The sequence below is a fragment of the Lissotriton vulgaris genome, chromosome 9 (assembly GCF_964263255.1).
Source record: "Lissotriton vulgaris chromosome 9, aLisVul1.2, whole genome shotgun sequence".
Taxonomy (NCBI): domain Eukaryota; kingdom Metazoa; phylum Chordata; class Amphibia; order Caudata; family Salamandridae; genus Lissotriton; species Lissotriton vulgaris.
In genome coordinates this window covers 206,710,443-206,727,240 of record NC_141697.1, presented here as the reverse complement: position 1 = coordinate 206,727,240, position 16,798 = coordinate 206,710,443, and the positions used below count along the sequence as shown (strand labels likewise).

General features: G+C 41.9%; 1 protein-coding gene across 6 annotated transcripts in view; it reads right to left on the bottom strand.

Annotated features, from left to right (window-relative positions):
• Nucleotides 1-16,798, bottom strand: part of LRFN5 (leucine rich repeat and fibronectin type III domain containing 5) — a 991,420-nt gene that overhangs the window by 355,730 nt on the left and 618,892 nt on the right. For 4 of the 6 annotated variants that reach the window (XM_086937335.1, XM_086937337.1, XM_086937334.1 and 1 more), the window contains one exon: nucleotides 6,849-8,281. In XM_086937335.1, coding sequence (XP_086793461.1) covers nucleotides 7,339-8,281 — 943 coding nt within the window. In that variant the 3' untranslated portion in view covers nucleotides 6,849-7,338. Of the gene's footprint in view, nucleotides 1-6,848; nucleotides 8,282-16,798 lie in introns of those variants that run through there. The other 2 variants (XM_086937339.1, XM_086937338.1) reach the window with 2 other exon arrangements.

The window sequence follows — 16,798 nt, the reverse complement described above, 5'->3', positions numbered from 1 at the left end:
CAAGAGCAGAAAGGCAAGAAAAACAAAGCCCGCCAAAGAGGCCAACAGAAGCGCTGCCAACAAAGGCAAGTGAAAGCCCACAGCACCCAGGACACACGGGCTACAGTGAAACACCAGGAGCAGAATACAAACCTCGCAGGCAAAAGAGCCTGCAACCTCAACCACAAGACCAGTCAAGAAATTGTCCAAGCGCTCCGCCCAACTGGGACCGGCGGCCGCCAAAGACACTGCTGGCACTGAATTCATGGGGCAGGGCTATAGAACCACCTAAGCCACCCACATGTGCTTCCCAGAAAGAGCGACCACGGGAAGGAGAAAACACAGCAGGGTGATGCAGCAAAGATCTGAGAGCGAGCCTGTCATGCGGCGTACACCAGCTGAATGCAATGGAACTGGCTCAAGACAACTGCATGCGAGCATCGCGAGTTACATGGTCAAAGAAACCGGGACCAACCCAGTACGCCACTAGGTCGCTCACAACTGTGGCGAGATGAGGATAAACAGGCAAAAATCACCAGGAGACAGCAAGCAAGGCACATCTTCCACCTGGCCAAGCTCCAGGAAGACATGCACGCGACTAGGAAACAACCGGGAAGCCACGCACCAGCCGCAAAGGGCCGGACGGTCAGGGGCACAAACATCCCTGCCTCCCAGCAAGCCCTGCAGGCCAGGAGGCGGACCAGGAAACCCCCCGCACACACAGCCAGTAAGCCGGGCAGGGGGATAAGAGAAGAAACACCCCTCCAGCCCAGCAGGAGCAGCACCAGCACCACGTCCATTCTGTCGACAGACAGAAAAAAAGAACAGGTGGAATGCTGTGTAAGTACTGCTTTTGTACTCCCACTGGAAGGGGCAGGGTTAGGGTCCCAGCATTCCTCTATCTTTTTTTTGTCGGGAGATGGGTTATCTCCACTTTGTTATGAATGGGATGAGGACAGGAGGGACCTGGGGGTAATGATACTGTTTTGCCCTGTGGGCCCGATTCACAGAGGTAAAATGAGACGAAAGTCTAACTTTACGACTTTCGGTATTCACAAAGGGCATTTACTACTCCTAAATGCCCTATGTGAATACTGAAAGTCATAAACTTAAACTTTTGGTATTCACAAAGAATATGTACGAGTAGTAAATTCCCTTTGTGAATGCCAAAACTCATAGACTTTCGTCTCAGTTTACCTTTGTGAATCGGGCCCAGTGAGTATAGTACATACAGATCAATGAAATCCATGCATTGTAGTCTCTGAAAAATATTAGAATGATAATTGACATTTAATACAACAATGAATTAGAACATTTGAGATCCACAATAAGACTATGTTTTAAACACACCCTTTGTACACTATTTTTCCATTCATTTTTGTACTTTTGACTCATCTGAAACGCAAATGGTGTGCTTTATTGTCATCACTAAATGCTGTTTGGGTTGTATATTCCTTACCATGAGAGACAAATGCATTTAGTTTCATGCTTTTGTCTTTACTGAACCAAAACTAACTTTTAACTGTTTTTATTAAGTTAGTTTCTCTTTGTGTATGATAGACTGCATTGACCTACCGTGTACGGCCATCAAAAAGGCATAGCCGTGCTTTTCAAAGAACAATAACTACAACATTGGTTCAATCACTCAATTACTAATGAACAAACAAGAGGATGTGGGTTAAACGAGTGGGACCACTTGAATGTGTTGAGAGGAGATAGAATACATAGAGGCAGGGGGAAACGAGTGGAAAGTGGGGGCCAAAAAAGGTCAACTCAAGAAGAATGTGAAGAGAAGGGCATGAAAGTGAGGGTGGTAAATGGAAAGAGGAAGGAAGGAAAGAATGATAAGGGGGAGGAGAATGACGGAAGAGTAGGAGGGGTGGGGATAGGGACAGGGAGCAGAGCAGAGACACAGCAGTGGCAAGGGAGTCGGATCAGAAAGAGAAGGTAGCATTTTAACGCAATGTATGAAGGAAGTGGTCTGCTTGAGCAAGTGCTGCAAATTAAATGTTGGGGAAGGAGGGAAAACAGGTGAGTGAGGAAAATGGTGAGTAATGTGAAGAAGTTGCAAGTGAAGCAAATGACCAAAAGGGGCTATGATGATGGCAATTTGTGGAAGAAGGAGAGAGAATAAAGTAACCCAAATAATCAGTTTAAGAGCGGAAGAGTCAAGTGGGATTGAGAAAATCCAAATCTACATTACATCAGAGTCGATGGCTAAGATGCAGTGCAACCAGATGTGTCTTTAGGGGAAGGCAGAATGATTCCATAATTTCCACGGAGAACCATAAAATAGAGGAAGCTCCAGAGAATGACTGACGTAGACCGCCAAATGTTCATAATAAGGAGATGTGCAATAAAGGCTGTATTTACTTTTGAGCTTTCTCAGGTATTCAGGTATGGTGTTGATTTTGCATGGACTGCTTACTAAGCTAGACACCCCAGCTGAAAATTAATTCTGGCACTGGTAAGGAGTCAGTGTAGGTCAATTGGGATTGGAGACATGTGGTTACATTTCTTTAATGAGGACAAAAGTCTGACTGTGACGTGTAAGACATATAAGAGTGGCAAAAGGTCAGAGTGTATGGTCGTTGCCAGGATAGCCCTATCAAAGGCCAGCAGTGAAATAATTATAGCTTGTGATTCTATTTTTAGGAAGTCAGGTTGCAGGAACGGGTTAATTCATTTCAGATTCTGCAAGTAATACTTAGCCAATCTAGTAATTTTGTCTCTACGAGAAATCATAGAAAGAGAGATGTCCAGTGTAACTTCAAGGGATGAGACTGTTGGTGAAACAAAGGGGGAGAATTTGATAATATTTAGATGCTGCAGCAGGTCAGTTTTATAAAACGTTTAAAGCTTAGAACAGAACAAGGTGAATTGTTTTGATTGCTTTATATATTTTGCCAATGAAAATCAAGGTCTTAAAGAAATGGTGCCCTCTTCTGAATAGAAAATGGAAGTAGTATGATTAGGTTTTGAAATCAAGTTCAAATTTTTACCATTGCTAATGCATCATATTTTCGTTTGTATACTCCCATTCTTCACGCATGTTAGTTTTCTTCCTTGGGGTGGGCTACCTCTCACAGTGCCTGTCATTTGTTGTGCAATTTTATTTTCCTGGGGCCAAATTTACAATTTTGTCAAAATTCATGTTTTCCAAGATGGTGGGAAAAATGTGGCCGATTCATTAGCCAATCACATGTCTAGACCATTTCAAATGTGTTTGACAGTAGTTTCGAAATTCAGACTCCCTGATTTTAACCACTAATATATGCAAACGTTTTACCCCCTAAAGCCCCCTTTTCACCTTTTTCTAACTCTAATTTCAAAAGAGCTACTAAACAGATTGATATTAACCCATGCAAAGCAAGCTTTTGGGCAATTTTCTAAATTCATAGTAATTTTGGCCTTAATCTGTTTGCAGTTATCGCCATAGTTTTGAGTATTTTTTTTATAAGAGCTAAAATGTAAATGCAATTTTTTTGACTCCCTGTTCAAAACAGAACTGCAAAACAAATAGAATGCTTGACCTTAAGACTAAGCTAGTGCCCTAATTTTGCACTGATCCATTGATGGGGATCCGCATTATAGGCAAATCATAAAATACCATTAAACTAACACACATACACTTATACCGTTTTTCACCAGGAAGTGGGAATGTCTGTATCTGTAGTTATGGTAAAGATGTAATTAACATTTAAAGATTGGAAGAACACTTTATCGTGGATCACTCATAACTTTGGCTCTGTTTGCCAAAGCATATAGAAACTTTTTATAAAAGTTTAAAGTATAGGTATGTATATATGTATTTTCTTTTCGCAGCACGTTAGGAAAATCTAAGCCCACCTAAGCATGCCTTAGAAGAACTCTGTTGCTGTGGAACTTTTTACGTAAAAATATTTCACATTAATTTTTGTGTTGCATCAGTCAGTCCATTTGTAATTTAGGTCACGTTTAGACAAAGCGCTACAAAGAACAATTAAGGCACAATTACTCAAGGAACGGTAAGACAATACAGTAATGTACAAGCATTCAGAAATGTATGACTCCTACTTCATGAAATTCAAAAATCTGTTTAAAAGCGACAAAAGTAATGGATTTCGTTTTGAGACTTTGGGGGTCATTAGGATGGCAGGCGGAATTTGTGCACCCGCCGACTTAGTCTGCCCACCATCCTTTCTGGGATTGGGACCGCCGGCCATAAAGGCAGGGGTCCCATGTGGGCAATTAGGATGTGCCTGCCACAGTGGTGCCCGCATCCTGCATTCCTGGCATTGTGGTGGGCGGTGCACTCAGCACTGCCCGCCACAATGCAAGCAAGGCATGTTGTGCACTTCCATGCACAACATGGCAGGCACCGCGCTGTGCCTTCCATGTTGTGAATGGAACTGCTGGGGGTTACCATTGGTACCCCCCATGTGCAACCCCCCACCCCCCAACATTCTTGGGGCCCGCAACGGGCCACAAACACCTTTCCGTGGCGGCAACAAAGGCACCCTCCCACCGGCATCCTGATATGGATGGCGGTGTCTAGCAGACACCGCCACCATATGTAACCCTTTTCGGCCTGGTCAACTCATTGACCAGGCGGAAAAGCGGCGGACGGTCTTTCCGTCCACTGCGGTCCCCCCGCCATACTAATGTGGCGGGGGGAAATGGGTGGCAGGCGGGCTAGGATGTAGGCGGATCACCACCGCCATGCCGGCGCTGGCGATCCGCCCTACATCCTAATGGGCCTCTTTATGTTTCAGTTTCCTTTGTATGATTGATTAAGTATATTTTACAGGTGGGATCTTATGTTGTGTGAGAGCTCCGGGAGTATTTAATTTGTTCATTTTCACAGGTTAGGCTCCAGTCAACATTGATTTTCAAAGGCATCCATGTGGCTCAGGTAGGCAAGTATAACTTCAACAAGTTTATAAGTTCTTAAATGTATTCTTTGCTGTGATAGATTGACATTTTTGTCCAGTATCATGTGAAAAAAACACTCTATTGTGTGGTCTACACATGCAAAGTTCAAACCAGGATCCCTACCTATATTATCTATTAAGGCTTTCCCCTAAATAACAAAATGAGGAGCGCTCAAGGTAAGATCAAGCAACTGACTGCTGAATTAGCAGGCAAAGATGAGACAGCAGTTGAAAAATGTATTTTCTAGTATTATCTATATGTGCATATTGACTAAAGATAAACCAATTCCAACTTCGAATTTGTACTTCTTTCACAACCTATTCAAAAACCTTTTGCTTCCCTAAAAGCCCTCAATCTATGCAGCATATTTATTTACTTAATTCAACCAAACAATGTTACTTTATCATGCTCCTGCAGAGAAATCAGATGTAACATAGGTGGCAGGGAGGAAATATGTGAATACAGGTAGGCGAGACTGTCTGCACTAAGAGGAAATAATACATCATGCACATAGAAATGTGTACATTCATCAAAATGTAACATTACAATCCTGACAGCAGATATTTTGAGTATGCTTATAGAACGTGGTCTTAACTATTTTATTTCAAATTAGTTGAATGTGTATTTTGGTTCCAATCCATGATACTTTAGTAAAAAGTCTGGGCGAATTCCCCCCCAATTAGCCCACAAACATTAGCTGACTTTCTTGGGAAAATTCAAGCCTCCAACAAATATTTACAGGATAGTGTGCATTCCCAAACCCGCCATGTAGTTACAGTGGGATTGTGTAATACTTTTCATGTTTGTCATTTTTAGAAATATAAAAGTCCTAACTTGGAAGGTAAGTCCCAACATGGCATTGTAGCACTTTTTAAAATATAATCTTGTAAGGGTGGGCTGGATCTCAAATGCTAGGGATGACTTTTTATTAAAAATACTCTTGTTTGCCGGAGGGAGGATGGTTAATTGCATTCATTTTACACTTTTTTTGATGTAAAAGACATGATGGTTTGCAATGCGTTATGTACATTCAAATGGTTGGTAGTTGTCTCTGGGGAACAGAGCTCTGCGATTTCTATGTGATCTATCAATAAAAATTTGTTTAAAAAAATACTCTTCTTTAAAGTGAATATACTTTATCTAGAGAGGGAGGCTTTTAAGACAAAGGGCCTGATTTAGGGTGTGGCAGATAGGTCACTCCTTCACAAACGTGATGGATATCCCGTCCGCCACATTAGAAGTGCATTATATCCAATGCCATTCACAATGCGGTGAACGGGATATCTGTTGCGTTTGTGATGGAGAAATCCATCTGCCATAATTTAAATCACGCCCAAAGCATCTTTAATGTCTGCAGCTGATCCAACTTAAAGAACCCTCACTGCATGTCTCTGCTGAGTCTTGTCCATTCATCCACATGGCTCGTTACTACACCTTTTCCAAGAATTACAGAGTTAGGCTTCAAAATATTTAGTGGATTTGACTGAATATCCATGTGCTTTGAAGGTTATGCAAGCTAGTTCAGCCAAGGAAAACATAGCCACAATCCATCATAAAATGGTTCATTTTAATTTTAATATTTCAACCAAAATAGTTTGTTACCCTTGTAAAACATGTATTATTTTACATAGGAGCTCGGTCTAGTATGCTGAATTTTGTGGTAATGTTTCAGGTACATCTGATAATTTCACTAATGATGTTTTTCTGTGCACTGTCACAGTGGCCAAACATACTCTTTCGACAAACATCAAGCTCATGTTAAATTGAAAAACGAGGATTAATGGTGGCTGATATATCTGTGCTTAAAAACTCAACAATGATTTCCCTGTTTTGGATTATCTTTAGTATTAGGGAAACTGTAGAATATTTGATCATACCTTCATACCAGCAATTCCTTAAGTAGACAGATTTAAATATCCATTTGAAACATTATTTATGTGAACACTGTCTGGGTATACGTATTGAATATTTTATTTTACACAACATAACAACACATAATTGTTGTTTTGTACAGCCATTTGCCTAAAAACAAAGGCAATACAATTGTCACCGAAAAGAAATATACAGTTCGATCATTTAAAAAATATGAGTTTCTCATTTCTTCCAGAAGTGATTTGTTTTGTAAGCTAGAAGGGAATTGTATTTCCCATATGAAAGGCATTTTCTGAGAAAACCTTCTTTTTTCTGCTACTGCAGAACCAGGAAGCCAGTCCTAGAATAGGAGAAGGCACCGGTGCAGTGTCACGCGGTTCTCACAATTATATCTTTGAATGTTGCCTTCTTTTTTTTTAATATAAAAAATGTGAAATACTTGGCTTATACATAACCCTGCATATACAAGCCATAAACCAACAGTACAAGACTGGAATTCCAAATTCCAATTTTCTAGGACAGTGTTCTCAAACAATGATTTCCCTCCCCCTTATTTAAAAAAAGAAAATCAAGTCACACAGTGCTTTCCAATATCCACTCAGAACTTGAGAAAGTCGCTTTTCCACTATCCATATCAGAATTGTCTGACTGAATAAGCATTCCATTCATAGACATGCTCCTTTTAGACCACAATCCACCCGTGTTCTGTGAGTTAACATAACAGTGGTATTCCATAAATTCTCCATTGAGGGAGTACCTGCGTTTCGCTCGGGAGGACTCCGCCGGCAATGTTAGGAACTTACTTGGCTTTGATTGTGCTCGTTTATATTGGGACACCTCTTTGACAGAAGCAGGAGGATGGCTAGATAACTGCAGTGCAGTAGAGTTATTTCTGTTAGTATTTTGAGACTCAACATTTGTGGTGGCATCGTTCTGTGCTTCGTTGCTTGACTTTTGCCCAGTCTTTCGCTTCTGCTTTTGAGATGCAGATGTGTTAGAGGTCCAGGTATGAGGCAAAGCCGAGGTAGTGATCGACGAGCTCTGACTCGAGCATGAGTCTGACATGGGTGCCACATTGTCATTTGGAACTTTGCAGCACTGGGCGCTCTCCTCGGGTGCCACAGCCTGTTTTGAACCAGACTGAGCCATTGATCCACCACAACCTTGGCTCTGAGCACCATTCGTTTGTGAGTACACATTGCTGACCTTGGTAACTTTGTGGTGTCCATTGTTGTTGCAAACTTTGTAGCGGATCATTAGGATAATGATGAAAACCAACACAGATGCAACAATGATCCCACCAATTATAATGATCATAGTCCCTCCCAAAAACTGAGATTGCATGAAGTGGCAGCGGACGTAATCCTGGTCTGTGGTGAACTGGATGCAGCCAACAACCCTTGTGGCGGTCAGAGAGGTGATGCCATCATCGTAGATCGCCAGAACACATAAGTCATACACAGTTCCAGCTGCCAAGTTATTCACCAGAAACGTTTTGCTTGTCGGAGGTATCATTCTAGGAAACAAAACAAGTATTTTATTAAGTTTTTCAGGGATATTCCTTCATGGAGCTCAAAGATATGAAGATCATATTAACACATGACAAGACTGATGCTTGTACATTGTATCTGTCCACTTTCAAAACCAATATGCTTAATCAATCATTGGTTATTGTGATCTGTCTTTGATAAATATGTTTATTAGATATATAGCATATCAAAATGGAGGAAAATAGGTAGCCCAAGCAATGCCAACAACAGAGAACAGAACAACCTTAATGGCATCCAGTTAAGCAGCAAAAAACGACAAACATACATTTTAGCTGGTTGGCAAGAATGCTGCTTTTTCCACTCATTTGTACATTCTAATGAGATGTCTGCATACTCTACATTAAAAGAATTAATGTTTAGAAGAATAGTTACATTTCTACACTAAAGAAAAACCCAAATTACATTATGTCTGCCAGTTCTACCTTGAACAGTATGTTCCTGCAGACATTTATGTGGAATCGAGAAGCGTTTGTAGCAGAAAATCACCAAGAGTCTTTTTACCATGCAAAAGTTAGGCATTTCTGTGAACAAGTATATTTTCCACTTATTCATAATCTAGTTACAATCAAACAGTGAGGTTAATGAGAAAGTCACCTATCGCAAAACATAGTTGATCTTTTTTCATGCCCTCATTTACATGTTTATGTAAATAAGATACTTTTTTTGCTGAGGCTTATTGTGAGAATTCAATCTTTCTTCCTTGTATGTTTTTTTCCTGTTGAAATGTAGTTAGAAAACACCATCTTATGCCTCCACGCTTTAAGAATTTACACCACATCTTTATTATGTATACAGTCCCACAGTTTAGGAAGATTCAAGATGTTATGAATGAGCTGGGAACACTTGAAAAGAAAAAAAACAAGATTTTTTTATCACAGTACTATGACCTTGAAACGGTTTCGCAGTGCCTCGAAATCAATGGATTATTAGTGCACTGTATAAATGTACTGAGTCATTAATTCAGCTGTAGCTGGTGCAAATTTGATTCTTAAGAGAGACAGAATCACACACTCTAAACGGCATGTGTCATGTTCTCGTAAATATTTCACGATGTCCTACTTGTTGTTTTTTTTTTATTTGGTTTTTTTTATCCTTATTTGCCTCTGACCCCCGCAAACTAGTAATCTGCTGGTCTCCACTGTAACTCCCATTGGAGAGGTAGGTTTTTTCATTTTAAAGTGCTATCCTATCGCCCGCCTACCAGTGGTACACCTGCATCCTACTTGTTGCTGACCTCTCGCTGTTTGTGATAGGGTGGTCATGCTCTCTGCCAATTCCGAAAAACCAGTGACCACAGTTATCGATAGACCCCTCCTTGTATCACTATTATCTGATGACCTGGTGACGCCAAGGGGATCCATCTATCTTGGTCTGAGAGCTTCCCAAGAGGCCTAATATTAGGACAAAAAAGATGAAGGTGTTCTTTACAATTTACATGGGCGTGTTTGATTTTTATGCTGTCCGAGTTGGAGACCATTTTAACAGACAATCCCAAATTGCTGATTTATTGCTCTTTTTCAGTCTGGCCAAGTCCATTGTACATATTTTACAGCCATTCCGAATGTGTGGGAGGGGAAACTTCTAACCATTTCTTGCATATTTCTCGCCTGGCCAATAGGATAGCAAAGAACAGGAAGCTCCTGGTGAGCCCGGTGATTTCCGTTTTAATTCCAAAGATTATTAGACTTAGGGTAATATGTACTTGCTGTCCTATGATAAAAGTAAGGGTAGAGGACTTCTTTTGCCAAAAGTCCGAAATGGCCGGACAGGTCCAAAACATGTGTGTATCTGGGGCCCTTACCATATTACATTTTTTACATCTTGCCGGTGGATTGTTGGACATCTTCGAGAGTCTAGCAGGGGACAGGTAAGCCCTGTGTGTTGTGAAAAAAGGATTTCTTCCCTGCCAAACTGGCTTCACAACTGAGAATAGAGTGTTATATGAGACCTGCCATAGCTCAGTGCAATCCCCCTCCCCAATTAGCTCATCCCATAATTCTCCAGCAATCCAAAATCTCTGTCTATTGCCCCCTCAATTGCCCAATAAAAAGAAGCTACCTCTTTCTTGCCTGCTGGCTTTTTAACCAGGAGCTCTGCAAGATCATTACCCAAACCTATCGGATTTTGTGGTTTTGGGACCAACTTTTTAGCTGTATGTATTTAAATCTTGACCCCTTCCATTTTCTCATCTAATGTTGCCCAGGGAAGAAGAGAGCCATCTTCAGTTAGTTCTCCCCACGTTGTTAAACCTGCTGATTTTTAATGGTATGCAAGCGCATATTTAAGGCAACTAGGAGATCCTGGGCTATCCCACCACGGGCTAATCTTGAGTGATATTCCAGGCCTATTAATGTTTTGATTCTGGTCCATATTTGGACTGCTCAGTATAGGACTTTCAGCCTAACCTTTTTGAAGAACTTTTTGTCTCCATATTTAAAAAGAAAGCCTTCTTGAGGTAGCTCTGACTGGTCAAGCATTGCTTTACACATTTTTCCCCTATCCGAATCATCTGGATGCTTTAACAGCATCCTTGAGTGGGTTAAGTGAAAGGCCCACGCATAGTACTGAACATCCGGAAGTGCAAGACCTCCCTTTTCCCATCTCCGTCTCAATTTTTTCCAGGATATCCTAGTTGCCCTATAGGCCCAGACAAAATAATTGATTGCCTGCTGAAATCTATCAATCAACTTTTTCTCGAAATATAATGGTATGGTATTAAAGAGAAAGGTTACTCTTGGTAGAACAACCATTTTTATCAAGTTTACTCTGCCCAGGATGGTCAAGGGGAGATGAGCCCAAGAGTTCATTTGGTTTAGGCTCTCTTTCAGAATATTTGTGAGATTCACCTTAGCTATCTCCTCAATACTGGAGACAATTTTAACCCCCAGGTACCTCATATCATCTATCGTTTGATAGGGACCCTTTGGTAGGTTCCATGTCATAATTTCAGTTTTTCCTGCATTAACTGTGTAGCCAAACACTCTGCCAAAACTTTCAGCCAACCTGATGACTTGGGGAAATGATGTATCTAAATCTGATGATAAAATTTAAATGTCGTGGGCAACCTTTTTTTCCCATGTGCAGTTCGCTCCTCTCTAATACTCTGAGCAAATGGCTCTATGTACAAGTCGAAGAGGAGGGGAGAAAGAGGACAGCCGTGTCTTGTTCCTCTCTTAATGCTAAAAGGTTTTGTCAGATTGCCAATTACTATTATCCTTTCTGACGGGTCACTATATCAAAGTTTAATGGTTCAACAAAACTTTGGGCCAAAATTCATTTTGTCTAAAACAGCAGCTTAATAGTTCCAGTTTACTCTGTCGAACGCTCTTGTTGCGTCAAGCGTCATTGCCGCTAACGGGAGAGCAAAGCTGGAAGAGAAATCAATCGCACCTATCAAATCGTGCGTGAGAGCAAAAAGGTTTCTACCTTTTGAAAACCCCTTCTGATCTGTATGTAACAGATCTCCTGCAACTACTCCTAGTCTGTCAGACAAAATTTTTGTAAAGACCTTATAGTCGGAGTTAAGGAGCGAAATGGGTCTATACGACCTGCAATTTGTGGAAGATTTACCCGGTTTCAATATCAGAGTAATATTTGCTTCTCCCCACGAAGAAGGTGTTTAACCCCCTCTGCTAGGACTTTATTAAAGAGTATAGTCATATATGGAATTATGTCCTACTTGTTTTACTAACACTATCAATCTTCCACATAGTATAGTAAATGAAATTAATTGCAAATGCTCTCATTCATGCACACCCCATCTTGTGCAATGGAAACCAGACCCATTTATATTTTAAGTTTGCATTTTGAAAAACCAAACACTTGTGAACTCTGGTACCATATTAAACACAGACACACATAACCCGTTTTGCTAATGCCTTTAAAACCTTTTTTAAACTTTTTAAAAGCCACATTGCTTTTTGTGCTTATTTTATTTGACAAAAAAAGTCAATATTGCAGCTAAAGGACAGAACAGGCACCAAACGACTTGAACCAACCCCTGGACCCGACCCCCCATGTGGTGCCTTTCCAGACCTGGACTCTCGGGGGTTTGTTGAATTGTGGCTAGACATCGAAATCAAAAATTTGGGAGTTTCTGAGAACTGACACAAGACCAGAAACAACCTACTCATATATCCATCCAAGGTGCATTGCTGGTCAACCTGACCCTGTGGCAGCTTCCACTAAGTTCTTCTTTACAACTGCTGTCCTTCAGTAAAGGAGTATCGGGCCTCCAGGAACTTTTGTCTTCTCCAGCCTCCAGCTTTCTCCCCCTGGAAATTTTTGAATTCCAAAAAAGAGACAAAAGGGCCAATTATTATGACGATGGGACTGCCACTGACAGCCTGTCAGTGGTGGTCCCACTGATATCGTAACCATCTTATCCACCTTCCATATTTCCATGGTGGGCGGATGGTTGGCAGATGGCAAGACCGACCGCCATGCATCCGATGGGCTCCTTGAGCTCGCCGGTGCGGCGGCGGGGGTTGTATTTCCTACCATGGTGGCGGTGCCTGCCAAGCACCACCATCGGGATAACAAGACCATTTCCGTACGCCTTTTATTTGCGGTTAACCCACCATGGAAAGGCAGGCAGAAAGGTTCTTTGGGGGGCTTTGGCGGGCCCTCCATCCCCCCCGGCTCTCTGATATGGGCACTGGGGGGCACCTATGGTGTTCCCCTACATATCCCTGTACTATGTGGAAGGCACCACTGTGACAGAGTAACCCATTTGCCGAAATTTAAATCAGGCCCTAAGTCTGAATGTAAAAATCTGAAAACTTCAGTGCAACTTCCTCCAGTGGCTCCCCAACGGCAATGTTACCTGCTTGGTCACAGCCTGCATCCTTGAGCTGCTAGACTTTACCTTCTGTGAAGATTTTCTTAAAAATTTCTACTAGGTTCGAAGGTAGGAGCTGACCGGTCCCAATCCACTTCTTGAATTGGACCTGATCTCCATCGCGGTCTTTGACCTAGACTTGCATGACAAGATGTCCAGGATTGGTGCTTTGATCTTTTAAGTGCTAGTATTTAACTTCAACTTTAAAAATTCATGAATCCCATTCTATTAATTTGCTTTTTGTTATTTTGGTGTCAAATAATTTATTAAACTTCTCTCTATTTTCTTAAGTTGGTGTGGGATTTTTTGGGTGTTGTGTGTTCGCTTTATTACTGTTTGTGTACTGCATGAACACCTTATTGCCTCTAAGTTAAGCCTGACTGCTTTTGAGCCAATCTACCAAAAGGTTAAGCACAGGTTAACTTGGTGACCTGTGTGTTAAATCCTGGCTGGGACTGTGGCTGTTGCTTGAACAGATGTCACCCGCCATTTAACCAATAACACAATTTCTCACAACAACTAAAGGAAATACTCATGTTTAATGCTATTATTTAAAAAATATTTTGAATTCTGTGTAGGGGGCACAATGCTGACAACTTACCTTCACTTCTGTTGTAAGGTGGGTCATTGGGAGGGGTAGGTAAACACCGAACAACAGCAATAAGGTCACCAAAACAGTACTATGTCCCCAATAAGGGTCTATATACATTAGTCCCTTGCTCAACCCTTGGTAGCTGACAGGAACAATAAGTCTTAACTTAGGAGACAGGCATGTTAATCATCTAAAAACATTATTACAGTATAAACGTAAGACACAACACACTGAGAAATCCCACACCAATTTATAAAAATAGGACATATGTTTATCTTTAAAACAACAACAAAATAATCAGAATCCAATGTATGGAACCGAACATTGAATTTTTAACCCCTTCCCTGCTCATGACGAGCTCAGCTCGTCATGCAGTACAGTGCTCCTGTGCTCATGACGAGCTGAGCTTGTCATGAAACTATGTATTTCAAGGATCTGCAGCACAGCAGAGAAATCTCCCTAGCAGTGATGAGGTTAAAGGTAAAAAATGTTATAGTTGTTAAAAAACAAATTATCGGCACTTCTGGACATCTGGTTGCACTAGATCAGGACAAAGTCAAAGTTTGAGTCCGACCACAATGGAGCCCTGCTTGGATAATACACGCGGGAGGCTTTGATCAAAAGTTTACCTTTACTCTTAGAATCTTTTCTGGAGCTCCTTCTGACAGGCACCCTCGATGCTCTCAACCAGTCAGGATTCTGTGAGGGTTCACTGGCTTAACTTTCTGTGAGCTCCCGGTCACACCCTGGAAGATGACCCTCCGTAGCTCTTCAGTGGGACAAACCTGGACTCCGGGTCGTGGTTAAAGGTGGCCAGCATTGGCTCTCGCAGACAAGTTTGTCCCCCTGTGGTGCTTTTTCCCAAAAATTTACCAAACTTTCCCAAACTTCTGGAGGTCCTTCAAGAATTTCTCCTGGTGGGTTCCATGGCTCTAAAACACAAATACAAGGGTCTAGAATCTCCTAGATGGTCCTTGTCAGGTATGGACTTCAATTCCTACAATGCACCGGGTCAACCCCCTTAAAACTCTACTGGACGCACTCCAAACGTGAGGCTATGGCTGGAGAAGGGTCAGTTAGGCTCTGTTAACCTGTAGCTGCAGAGAGTCTATTCCTTAATCCTTCTTGAAGCAAGGCAAAACCCTCAGAGCTGTATACCCAGATAGTGCATCAGGCGCAGTCTTCACCAGTCAGGCTCTTGGGACCAGATCAGGATTTCAGCAGGACAATCTTCCTTCTTCTTGTAGTTTCAGGTGGCAGAACTGAGAGGCTCTGCAACTCTCACATATGTATCCACTGTTCTCTGGCAACATGCATGGGTGCACGCCTGTCCAATGAGGTGCAGGACAACACCCTAAAGCATGACAACTTCCTCCAAAGTGTGGTATAGTCTTGCCCCAGAAAGCACTATTTTCTCAAAATCCACCATGGCTGAAATTCCAGCAAAGCAGCATGAGCTAACAAAACCAAACTCAGAGTATGGCTTATTTCGGTAAACCCCCTACAATCACATCTGTGAATTCCTTCCTTAAGCCTCCCATCTGGCAGGGAGAGTGGCTGGCCCTGGCAAACAGACTTGCTTGACCTGATCTTCCTTTGAAGCTGATCCCCCAAGCTCTGGCAGTCCAATTTCTCCAAAGGGCTCCCTCCATCAGATAGCCTCCACCTGGCCAGGCCACTCTGGGCTGACCAATCAGGGAAGAGTGGTAGAGGCTAGATTTGGACTTACAGAAAAGCAAGTCTTATACCTTCTTTTCTGTACAAGTTATGATAAAAAATCAACAAAGCTAAGTTGCAGGATTTATCATTACTATTCTGTTCAGCCGTTGAATGATATTTCATACTTTCCTAGCAATAATTATGCATCCATAAAATATTGGCATGGTAGCCTATGAGGCCAGCTATCTTCAATGGGGTAAATGAAATGTGAAATTTCTTCCTTACCAGGGTTTATAAAAACCTCTTTTATAAAACCCTGCTCATACAAACAGGAACCCCCACCCCTGGAACTCATAGGGGAGACCCAGGGGTTACTATGATACAAAAACATTTGTGGTTATAAATTCACGGTGGTCACTGCACCAACATCAACTTTGTAGTGAATTTCCTACACTGTAGAGCAATATAATAGCATCTTTCACATACCTGGGTTGATAAAACATATTTTATAGGGACCCTGCTTATAGTTATAAGACTCTCCACCACTGGAACAGCTAGAGGAGAGCCTGTCAGGACCCACAATGTAAGAATAAGGTAGGTTATCACTTTGAAAGTGCCCATACCACCAAAGTCGAGTTTGCAGTGAATGTTACTTTTGAAAACAGTGATGCAACACGGGGCTGGTTTTAAAATGACTTCAGGCTATCAGTAGTGCACACATGTAAGTGAAACAAAGACTTCTGGCCTCTCAGCTGCCATGCCATATTATATACTAGGGATATCTAGGTGGTTGCTATCCCCTTGTCCTTTAATCAACTAGGGACTTTTTTCGGTGGGTCAAGCCAATTTTAAGTGTACCTCAATGTATATGTTTGTGTTTAACATAGCACTGGCCCTGTACCAGACTAGCAGAGTCCAGGACACCAGTCAGAGTGAGCTACCACTAGTTCCATTCAGGATACAAAATCAGGGTGAGCAGGACTTTCTAACAACATGGAAAAGGAAGACTTGGAGGCCTATTCAAAAAGATATTTGTAGTAAGTAAAGTAGGACTCCTGTCGCACTCCTTCACGTACTCTCACATGCCTTTGTGAATTTGGCCGCAAAATATCTAAAATGAGAATACAATGGGTATAGTCAGGCAGGGAATACAGCAAACACACACACAGTGATGGGAGAAATGCTTTCAATAGTCTAATCCAGGGGTACTCATAGTGCGGCCCGCGGGCCGGTGGCGGCCCGGCAAGCCTTCCTGGGCGGCCCACGGACATTGCAGACACCTGTGTTTAAAAAGAAATAAATTAAATAGTGTGCGCAAATACAGCCGCAACAGCGCAGACTCAGACTCCGCTCTGTGGGGGCCCGGGGGATTCCAGTGATTGTCAGAGGGGG